This window comes from Galeopterus variegatus, unplaced genomic scaffold (assembly GCF_000696425.1).
Source record: "Galeopterus variegatus unplaced genomic scaffold, G_variegatus-3.0.2 Scaffold4346, whole genome shotgun sequence".
In the NCBI taxonomy this organism is placed as follows: Eukaryota; Metazoa; Chordata; class Mammalia; order Dermoptera; family Cynocephalidae; genus Galeopterus; species Galeopterus variegatus.
In genome coordinates, this window is record NW_007730457.1 from 7,117 (window position 1) to 18,471 (window position 11,355).

At 34.1% G+C, this 11,355-nt stretch overlaps 2 protein-coding genes and 1 long non-coding RNA gene across 3 annotated transcripts in view; 1 reads left to right on the top strand and 2 right to left on the bottom strand.

Annotated features, from left to right (window-relative positions):
- LOC103602905 (integrator complex subunit 8-like) overlaps positions 1-10,021 on the top strand; it is a gene marked incomplete at its 5' end in the record, with an annotated part of 16,761 nt that extends 6,740 nt beyond the window's left edge. Inside the window, 4 exons of the mRNA XM_008587351.1 lie at positions 2,074-2,192; positions 3,415-3,518; positions 4,543-4,593; positions 9,223-10,021. Of these exons, the coding sequence (XP_008585573.1) occupies positions 2,074-2,192; positions 3,415-3,518; positions 4,543-4,593; positions 9,223-9,339 (391 nt within the window). The remainder of the gene's footprint in view (positions 1-2,073; positions 2,193-3,414; positions 3,519-4,542; positions 4,594-9,222) is intronic.
- Positions 5,394-6,059, bottom strand: LOC103602904. The gene is made up of 3 exons (XR_551565.1): positions 5,982-6,059; positions 5,837-5,901; positions 5,394-5,678 (listed from the first exon to the last, which is right to left on the bottom strand). It is a non-coding gene; the product is annotated as an uncharacterized LOC103602904 (long non-coding RNA).
- A 749-nt stretch (positions 10,022-10,770) lies between the features above and the next one.
- The window catches only part of CCNE2 (cyclin E2), an 11,538-nt gene continuing 10,953 nt past the window's right edge, over positions 10,771-11,355 (bottom strand). Inside the window, exons 11-12 of the mRNA XM_008587352.1 lie at positions 11,308-11,351; positions 10,771-10,888 (exon numbers count right to left, since the gene is read on the bottom strand). Coding sequence (XP_008585574.1) covers positions 10,775-10,888; positions 11,308-11,351 — 158 coding nt within the window. The 3' untranslated portion in view covers positions 10,771-10,774. The remainder of the gene's footprint in view (positions 10,889-11,307; positions 11,352-11,355) is intronic.

Consider the following 11,355-nt stretch of genomic DNA (forward strand, 5'->3'; position numbering starts at 1 on the left):
TTTGAAGAAGAAAAGATGAGTAGGTAGGCAGCTGGACAGTAGAATAAGAATAAGTAATTTGCATCTCAGTCTTTAGAGATTGGAAACAGCACTGTATCTCATAGGCATTTGTAGGGTCAAAATGGGTGAGTAGGGCTGGCTGGTTAGCTCAGTTGGTTAGATTCTTGTAACATCAAGGTTAAGGGGTTAAAGGTTTGGTTCCCTGTACTGGCCACCTACCAGGGAAAAATGGGGGGGGAGGGGCGAAGAGTCACCCTACCCTCCACTTACTGAGGCTTGTTCACCAGAGGAGCACTCTGCTTCCTGAAGCACATGTGCACTCTCCGCAGCATTCCAACTGCAGGTGCCACTGTAGAGTGTTTCTAATTTTTACTAATAAAACTTGGTATATTAGATAGCAATCCAAGAATCAGGTAGAGACAATTCTGCCTTTTTAGTTGGTGGTTTCAGTGGTTGTGTTTATTACTGCTTTGGTATCACTTCTTTTGTCTAAGTTTAAACTGTAAAGATTGATTTCCAGTGTGTGTTTATAAATGAGACAAAAGAATGGCTTACTGTAGGGGTTCTGAGCGAGACTTATAGGGTCCCAGTCTCAGCCTCTCCACTTACTGGGTATATGACCTTGGGTAAGTTGCTTTCTGTGTCATTTTCCTCATCTCTAAAATGGGTATAAGAATAGTACCTACCTCAGAATTGTGAGGATTAAGTAAGTTAACATGTTTTCTTAACTAGGTGTTTAGAGTAAGGACTGGCACATAGTAGGCTTAACTATTATCTTCATGACAAAAATACTTTAATGTAAATTGACCCAGAGAAAATGAAATGTGACTAAATGTTTGACCAGAAAAAGTATTTCTCCTGAGCAAGAATGTTTATTTATTCCAAGAATAGTAAGAATGGCACTGGATTAAGAATTAGTATTTTAAAACCAACTATTTAATGGGTAGATAGAATTCTTAGGCTTGTTAACATTTTATAAATGTCTGTAGAATATTGTTATAAACCAGTCTAACTCAGTTGTTAAGTAAATAATTGGGTATTTGCTAATAGTGCCACACTTCCTTTCCCACTGTACTGGGTACAGTGGTGAGTTATGGTTAAATCTAACCCCTCCAGGCAGCAGAAGTACTTTGTCCAAGTTCACTTTTGTAAATGATAGAGCCATGATTTGAACTTCATTTTTGTGTGAATCCAGAGCCTGTTTTCTCTACCACTGTGCTTTACTGCTTCCAGGAGGTGGTAGCAATCACCTTTATTTCTTGGGTGCTGACCTGGTTTTTAATCTTCAGAGTTCTGTCTTCTGGTTCTGTATCTCAAGACTTCCATGTTTAACCATGCTCAGAGCAGCTGGCCCTATTCCCTACCCCTTTCTTGACTCTGTTGCTACTGAATGCACTGAAGTGGTATACTTGCCACATCTAGCCTCTAACCCCACTGGGGCCAGTGAAAGTCAGTTACTTTTACAAGAAGCCATAAAGTAGGTTTAAGGTCACATAGTATTGTTAGCGTTTAAGCCCTTGTTTTTAGTGGCTTCCTCTAGATAATAGAACTTAAAAATCATTTGGGGGCTGGCTGGTTAGCTCAGTTGGTTAGTGCATAGTATTATAGCACCAAGGTCAAGGGTTCAGATCCCCATACCAGCCAGCCCCTTCCCCCCAAATAAAAAAAAGTAAAAAATCATTTGGGGTAATTTTATGAGCCTGTCTTACCTTTTGTTACTTGTAAATTGTACTAAAAGCAGAGATGTGGGGTTTGTTCTGCCACTTTTTTATGCTTTAAACATTTGTAGAAGATGTAAAGATTTTTGTTTGGTATTTTCTAGTTTTCCCTCTTTGGCATTTTGAAAAAAGGAAACAAAAATCAGATTGTTTTCAAATCCTGATAAAAAGTTAGCTTATCATACTTTCTCAGATTTAGTTGTTTTAATAGTTTTTACATACTTACTCTTAGTAATATTTAGCATTATACTTAGGGTCACCTAAATTTTGGCTAGGTCTTTTTGTTTTTAATAAATGCATGTATGGAATTTGAAGTTAACTGTTAAGAGATTAATGTTAAGTGTCCTTCCTTTAGCCTCCAGTCTGTGGACTTTGAAGCTGTGGCAATCACGGTGAAAGAGCTGGTTCGGTATACACTCAGTATAAATCCAAACAACCATTCCTGGTTAATTATTCAGGCAGACATTTATTTTGGTAAGTAAGATGTTGCTTTTGTTTGTTTTGTAGCACATTTAGAAGTGAAAGTAAATTACACATTTTTTTACACTACTTTATTAAACTTTATAAAGTTTTGCTCTTGAGACTTACTCTTCTTCCTTGGTAAAATTAAGACAGTAAAACTATAATTGTTTTATTTGTGCATTTTTTGGTGTAGAACCTTTGGTTCAGATGCTTTTAATTTTATGTTGGTTACTTTTGTTCTGTTTTTTTAAAAATAGTGACCACTTTTTCATCTAATAAGTTGGTATTACATTATTAAGGAATGAGGGTGAGGTTTTGCTTGCAAAATTGCTAAAGATTCTAAAATCTCTCCAGGTACTCTTGATAATTATTTGTATTCTTAGAGATATATTTCTAATCCTCCCCACCTCCCACCCTGGTTATATCAGATAGGGTTTTCCAACTTGATATGAAGTTTCAATAGTTCTATTACTGTACAGAGCAAATGAAATTTCTGACTGGTATAATTTCAGGATTATTTTTTTAGGAGTTGGTTCTTTTAAAAAGGGAAGTTCAAAATATAAAGGTAGAAGGAATTGTATAATAACCCCAGTGTATCTGCCACCCAGCTTTAACAATAATTTACTCATGGCCCATCTTGTTTCTTCTGTACCCTACCTACATCATTCCTCTCTCCTCCGGATTATAATTGCTTACTTTAATGCTCATTTTCACCCCAGCCCCCCAAAGAATTTATCATCAAGATCTTAATGTTCACTTGCAGAATACATATACTGATTCTGAACTACCTCAAAAAATTAAGATATGTTTCTAGTTTGGACATTTGGGAAATAAATACCTCTAAATACTAAATTCTGTAAGAGTAAATTTGGTGAGAAATCTGAGCTAGATTGTTGGCTAATCAGTTTGAGGAGGCAAAGAATCTCTTACTTTTTGGCAGCGGGCCAGTATGGGGATCTTAACCCTTGACCTTGGTGTATAAGGCTGCACTCTAGCTAGCTGAACTAACTAGCCACCCCTGGCAAAGAATCTATTATATCACTTGTTTAATGTGGTTAGAAAAAAATAAAGGCAGTTTTTGTCAGTATTGTCCTGAATGTGTATAAAGTTTTATCCCTAGATCTACGGTTTGTCACTCCATGAAGTTATACCTGATACTTCACAAGAGGTCTTGTCTTTTTCCACCTGTCCTATCCAGTGATAGGTAATTCTTTATCTCCATTTTCCACTTCAGCAACAAATCAGTATTCAGCAGCTCTTCATTATTACCTCCAAGCCGGAGCTGTGTGTTCTGATTTCTTTAATAAGGCTGTGCCCCCTGATGTTTACACAGACCAGGTGAGTTGTTTTTGTGGGCTTCCTCTCTTCTTGCCTATCTTTACATGTTCTTGTTCCTGGGTCCCTTTTTGGCTGAACTTACCCATTTCCATGTATGTGATGGTAATTCCCAAGTTGATGGCTCTAGACCAGATTGCTCTCCATATTTTCAATGCCTGTATTTCCAGTGCCTGGTGCTGCTTTGATTTCCCTAAAACCCCTCAAATTCAACCTGTCCAAAACTGATTTCAGTGTTTTACTTTACTTTTTCAGTAAAGTAGTAAACTCCTAATAAACTCACCTGCCTTTCCAAAAAAAGAAAAACTCCAAAATATCAAACACGTTGGTTTAACCATTTGAGTTGACCAAGTCCCAATCCTAAGGGTCATCCTTGGCTTTTTTCCTTACTTTACTGACCCTCCCACCAACATCCATTCAGCCTTTAAATCATATTGATTCTAAATCCCCAATTTTTTTCTATATTTTTTGTGTATATTTAAAGCCTACAACGTGTTTTGTTATATGTAGAGAAATGATTATGACAGACAAACATACCCATTACCTTCAGTTACCCTTTTTATTAACTATAGTCCTTATGCTATGTATTAGTTCACTAGACTTACTCATTCTGCCTAATTACAAATCTGTGCCCTTTGACCTACTCTCCATTTCCGCCCCAACCTCACCCCTGGTATCAAGTTTTGTTCATTTTCCTTTGACGTAGTGCTCTTTCCTCCGAAATCATGACTTAAACAAATGGCATGATTTCACGGAACCAGTATCGTGACTTAACAAATGGCATTTTTCAATATTTATAATAAATGGCTTTTGAAACAAGATTTAAAAATTTTTATTAGTTTTTTAAAATTTTATTTTTAACAGCATTTTAAGAGTTCACAGCAAAATTGAGTAGAAAGTACAAATTTTCATATACCCCATCCCCAGATGCACAACTTTGCCCTCTGTTGACATCCTATACCAGAGTAGTACATTTGTTATAATTGTTAACTAGTTTTTGAAAATAATCAGGATTTTGTCTTTGTAGGTAATAAAACGAATGATAAAATGTTGTTCTTTGCTGAATTGCCACACACAGGTTAGTTTATAATATGAGGTTGGTTTATTTTCATGTATGTTAGAGTTTATAATATATATATATATATAAAGCATTGGACTGGGAAGTAGCTTTTATTTTCCACACCAAAATTACTTACATTTGTGGTATTTAAGAGTTTGACATATTCTTAAAATATTTTTAGTAGTTTATAGAATTTTAACTAAAGTGAAAGTATGGCCTTCTGTGTCTGGCTTCTTTCACTTAGCATAATCTTTCAAGGTTCATCCATGTTGTAACTATCTGTGCTTATACTCATGCAACAAATATTAGGCAACTCAAAGTGAACATAAAATTTTAAATGTTTTGGCTCATAAGTCAAATTTAAATAAATTATTCACCTATTCAGTAATTACTGAGCACCTAGTAGGTGCCAGGCACCATTCTAGGTACCAACTATGACAAAACCATGTCCTTATCCTCATGGGGAAATAGACAATAAATAAATATATAGCATATCAGATATTGATAAATGTTATGGAGAAAAATTTTAAAGAGAAATAAGAATAAGAGAATTAGAGGAAAAAGGAGATAGAAATTTTCATTTTATAAGATGGTCAGGAAAGGATGATCACTAAGAAGGTGACAATTGAGGAGAGACCTGAGGGAAGTTGAATGTCCCTGGAAGAGAGTATTTCAAAGGCCTTTAGGTAGTGAATATCCTCATCATGTTCAAAGAACAGTAGGGGGTATTGGTGTAGCAGAAGTCAGCAAGGGGGAAAGTCAGAGAGGAAGGCTAGAGGTCAAGTTATATGTGGCCTTGTAGGCCATTGTAAGGCCTTTGACTTTGTGTGAGATGAGAAACCACTCATTTGGAACAGAGAAATGACATGATCTAACACTTTAAAATAAACTGAGATGGAATAGCTTATATTATCAAAAAAGGACCTTTTACAAAGTAAACACTAATAACCAAATTCTGGCAGTAAATAAGCACACAAAATATTTTTTTTGTTGGTCCAAATCTTAATTAATATTCTGGAAACTAAGTATATCATTGAAGAAATACACAAGGTAACTTACCGCAATCTGTCTTTTATCTGTTTCTCCTCTTTTATGATGAAGATCTAAATGAATCAGTTAAGGATAATAAATCTGATAGTATTAAATATCATGAGAGAATCTCAACTCTGTTTTTGGTTCGATTTGGAAAATACACAATATTAAATAGTTTAATTTGCAGGCGTGAACTGTTCTAACATCACATACATTGCTAAAAGGATACAAGTCAAGTATTCCAAAATGGTAACATCCCATATGTAGTCATAGTAGGAGTCCATAGCATCATGACTGAAAAACAGAATTCAGTTATTTCCTCTTTTGTAAGCAGAAAAATTTCAACCTCATTTTATTTTAAAAATCATTCATACCTGTTTTGTTCCTGTAGTGACTTAAAGGCTGTTTTGTAGTCAATTTCTCTGAGGAACTGACATAAAATTGCCACCTGCATAAACAAAGATTTGAAAATGGTTTCATGTAATGATGACTGTCTTGGTTTTAGAGGGTAATCTTTAATTACTCTTACATAAAGAATATATTCTTTAAAAAGCCTTGCAGATTACAGTGACTGGGTCAGCTCATATTTATGGATTCCATTCAATTTTAATTTCAAAAACCTTTACACAAGTATCTGTCTGACCAATATATTCTTCGTCAGTGACCTAACCCACAAATTTTTAGAGCTTTGTTTATTTGAATAAGAAGCTAGCAAAAAGTCAGTTCAGAAAACTGAACGGAAGGAGATGGAAAATTGCCAAGCTAAAGTGTCATGACATTCAAGAACATACAGAACATGCAATTAGACCTTTCACAGCTGGCAAGTACAGCACCTCATTTTGGTGAAATTTAGGCTGCCAGTGTGCTTAATAAAGCATCTATTTCAATCAGGTATGTGGGTCATATGTTCATCTCTTTAAAAAATATTTTTAACTTTATATAATTCACATATCATAAAAGTTACTCTTTTAAAGTACACAATTCAGTGGTTTTTAGTATATTCACAAATTGTACAACCATCACTACTAATTATAAAATATTTTCATTACCACCCCGCCCCCAAAAAACCCCGTACCCATTAGCAATCATTCTTCATTACCCTCTCCTCTCAAGCCTCTGGTAACCACTAATCTACTTTCTGCCTCTACAGATTTGCCCATTCTGGACATATCATACAAATGGAATATAGTACACTTTGTGGCCTTCTGTGCCTGGCTTCTTTCACTTCGCATAATCTTTCAAGGTTCATCTATGTTGTAGCATGGGTCAGTACTTCATTCCTTTTTACGGCGAATAATATCTCACTATATGAATATAACACATTTTCTTTAGCCATTCATCATTTAATGGACATTTGGGTTATTTCTATTTTTTGGCTATTATGAATAATACTGCTACAAACATTCAGACTTTTTCTGTGGACATGTTTTCAATTCTCGGGTATATACGTAGGAGTGGAATTATTGGATTATATGGTAATTCCTATGTTTAACTTTTTGAGGAACTGCCGAACTTTTCCTGAAGTTGAGATCATTTTATATTCCCATCAGCAATATATGAAGGTTCCAATTTCTCCACACCCTCGCCTACACTTGTTATTAGATGTCTTTTGATTATAGCCATCCTAGTGAATGTAAAGTGGTATCTCACTGTGGATTTGATTTGCATTTCCCTAATGACTAATGTATATATCTAATCTTAAATATAAGAAAACATACTTGAGAATGCTTCTTTTCCGTTTAGGAGGTTCAACTGTCAGTGTTTTCTAATTCATACTTTCACTTTAGTTAAAATTCTATATAAACAACTAAAAATACTTTAAGAATATGTCAAACTCTTAAATATCACAAATTTAAGTAATTTTGGTATGGAAAATAAAAGCTACTTCCCAGTCCAATGCTTTATATATATATTATAAACTCTAACATACATGAAAATAAACCAACCTCATATTATAAACTAACCAGTGTGTGGCAATTCAGCAAAGAATAACATTTTATGATTTGTTTTATTATCTACAAAGACAAAATCCTGATTATTTCAAAAAGCTAGTTAGCAGTTATAACAAATGTACTACTCTGGTATAGGATGTCAACAGAGGGCAAAGTTGTGCATCTGGGGATGGGGTATATGAAAATTTGTACTTTCTACTCAATTTTGCTGTGAACTCTTAAAATGCTGTTAAAAATAAAATTTTAAAAAACTAATAAAAATTTTTAAATCTTGTTTCAAAAGCCATTTATTATAAATATTGAAAAATGCCATTTGTTAAGTCACGATACTGGTTCCGTGAAATCATGCCATTTGTTTAAGTCATGATTTCGGAGGAAAGAGCACTACGTCAAAGGAAAATGAACAAAACTTGATACCAGGGGTGAGGTTGGGGCGGAAATGGAGAGTAGGTCAAAGGGCACAGATTTGTAATTAGGCAGAATGAGTAAGTCTAGTGAACTAATACATAGCATAAGGACTATAGTTAATAAAAAGGGTAACTGAAGGTAATGGGTATGTTTGTCTGTCATAATCATTTCTCTACATATAACAAAACACGTTGTAGGCTTTAAATATACACAAAAAATATAGAAAAAAATTGGGGTTTTTTTTTTTTCCTTATTGGTATTTTCCTCTGCTCACCCCTTAAACTTGGTTTTCCCAAGAAGTTAGTCCTTGGGTTATTTTCTGATCACCCTGCATTCTCCCTAGGTAATCTCATCCACTCACAGTTTTGACTATTACCCCCACATGGGGGGTATTGCTTCTTTCAGATGTCTCTTGGCTCCTATTCCAACTTCTGTCTTACACTTTGGACTTCTACAGCCAGTTGTCTTTGGTATACCTTGTTTGTTTGAAACAACTCTTTAGTTATATCTACTACTAGCCTTTGCCATATTAATTCCTTCATATAGAAATGGCATCATCCAGCAATTCCTCCTATTCCATAACCTCCATACCTAACTGGTGATGATTTCTGAATACTCATATCTTCCTTCAGGCCACATGTCAGAATAGTCTTGTTGTTTGAAGAAATTCCGATCTTTTTTTTTAATCTAAAGGTAGATTCTAAGGTCTTAAACTATGTTCTCACTAAATACTCTATAGCAGAAAACTGTTGGATATTTAGTAGGTCGAGATCCTTTTTTCTTTGGCAGCTGGCTGGTAGCGATACCTTTTTCTAATCATGAAAAGTTAAGCTACCATATGGTATTATAATGCTGGGCAACTAGCTATTTGTGCACATTAAAAAAGTGAAACCCTGAAACATGAATTGTGATTTTTCAAACTATTCTGAACCTTAATGTAACTGTAAAAAATGTGTCAAGTTACCACGTGTTCACTTACTGTTATTTTCAGTCAAGTAAACTTACAGGAACTTACTTAAGGTAATGAAACGTCACTGAAATTAATTCCATAAACTGTGGTTCAGTAATTGATCCTTTCCTTAGGAGTGGCTCTAGTCAGTTTTTTCCACAATTTTTGGGTTTTGCAGTTAGAGGTTCAGTTAATCAGTAAACTAACTTGATCACTTTTAGCATGTAGGTAGCTTTATAGTATGTATAACAGCAAGACTTAACTTTTGACCAGACCTCTAATAACATCACTTTTCTCTTTTGGAAGATCAAAGCCATCGGCCAGACAGAATTGAATGCAAGCAACCCAGAAGAAGTGTTACAGCTGGCAGCGCAGAGAAGGAAAAAAAAGTTTCTGCAAGCAATGGCAAAACTTTACTTTTAAGCCGTTAAAGTTTTTTAACTTTTATTTTTTAAACAATGGGCTAAAAATAAACAGTATTAAAAGATTGTTTATATAATACATATGTACACATTTAGTGGTGTTTTCAGACAAAATACTGAAACAGATATTAGTTTAAAACAAAAACTATACAGAAAACTTCATACCATAACAATAGCTTAAAGTTATAATTTCTTCAAAGGGAGAAGAGATTCACATATCTGATAACAAAATAAACTAGCAAACTAGTATAATTTTTTCTAATTAAATCTACTTTGAGGCTGAAATTTATTTTTAAAAACTAAAATATTTAGGAGTAGCTAGTCTATATACAGCAAGTTCTTATGTCTTTTTTTTTAATAAATACATTTCTAGGAATCAGTATACATTTAATACTCTTCTGCCTTAAGAAAATAGAAGTTTAGGTCAAGTGTAAAGCTTTATCACTTTGACACTGTCCTTATAATGTAGGAATTTAAAAAGGACCTTAACAATTTTGCAAACATAAATAAAGCCTTAGTCATACTAAAAAAAAAAAAATCCTTAGGGATATCTTAGAGAATAAAGTGACTTTCTCATATAAATAGTTTGAAAGGGTACTTAAGTTTTTCACCCAAATTGTGATATACAAAAAGGTTATTATAAAAGCAATCTATATGTCAAATAAAGCCCCTAGTAGAAGCCACAGCATTTATCTTGTTGATAATTTCTTTGGTACTCCCACTGTTTAGAGAAGTTTAGACACCATGTTTGTCTAAGCCTTACTGGTTAAAAAAATATGTTATGGCAAGACAAATAAACTAGTTAAAAAGCAGGTTATATTTCACCATTTGTAAAAATTCAAGTTTTATAATAGCTTGCTACAGCAGCTATAGATAAATTAGTCACCTTATTACAAAACTAAACCTTTGTAAACAAGATTAAATTTTTATTTTCAAGAACCAAATTGCACTATTAAAGAGTAGGAATTTCGAGAATCTAAGAGCTAGATTCAAAGTACTACATCACTTAATGTACCCTTTAAGGTAGCACTTATCTAGTCCAAACTCCAATGATAAAATTCCTAGTTTGTCAAGATAAACATAGTAACACTAGATCAAAAAAAAAAAAAGTTGCTATGGCGTAAATCGTGGCTGGCATCTATTCAGTAACCTTGGGAATGAAATCATCTTCATAAACAAGTCCTGCTCTTTCTTTAACAGCTAATATAGGAATTAAACAAATTTATTCTTTAGTGCCAATTTTAAGTGGTTTTGAAAATCAAAGAACGGCAGTGTAACCTCTGAATTGGCTAGGACAATCACAGCACTGTTATCCTGTAAAACTTTAGTAGTACAGTTGTATGTAATTCTACCCAGTATGTGGTCAATTCCACCTTGCTTAGTTAACTTCTTTAGTGTTTTCCTGGTGGTTTTTCAGTGCTCTTCGGCTAACTTCTTTAGTGTTTTCCTGGTGGTTTTTCGGTGCTCTTCAGTGGTGTCATAATGCCTCCATTGCACACTGGTGACAACTGTCCCCCTTTTCTGAAGGCGTTTATGTAATTTACTTCATCCTGTACATACGAAGAAATCATGCATTGATATAGTAAAACAAAGTCAAACCAGACTTCTAAGTACTTATTTTGGTACTATGCAGGCCTAATATTATGGTCTCTTTAAGTCTTTACAACTGTGAATAGTCATATTCTGAAGGCTTAACAATTTGAACTGCATATATATATATATATATATATACACACATATTTTAACACTTACCTAGACTACTGGCATTGATCTTGCGAAGCTTCACAAATCCTACTTTGACTTCAAAATAAATTTTATTAACTTTTCTACATTTTGAAATCAGTATGCCATTAACTTACTTTCCCCCTTACCATCTTATATAACTGCCTGAAGTATGGTAGACCATAGTATCCTATCAGTTTCAGTGACTTACTAGATAGCAAGACAAAAACACACACAAAAAACATACCAGCATAGCCAAATAATTTGTGTGTGTCTGGATATTATGTCTGTCTTC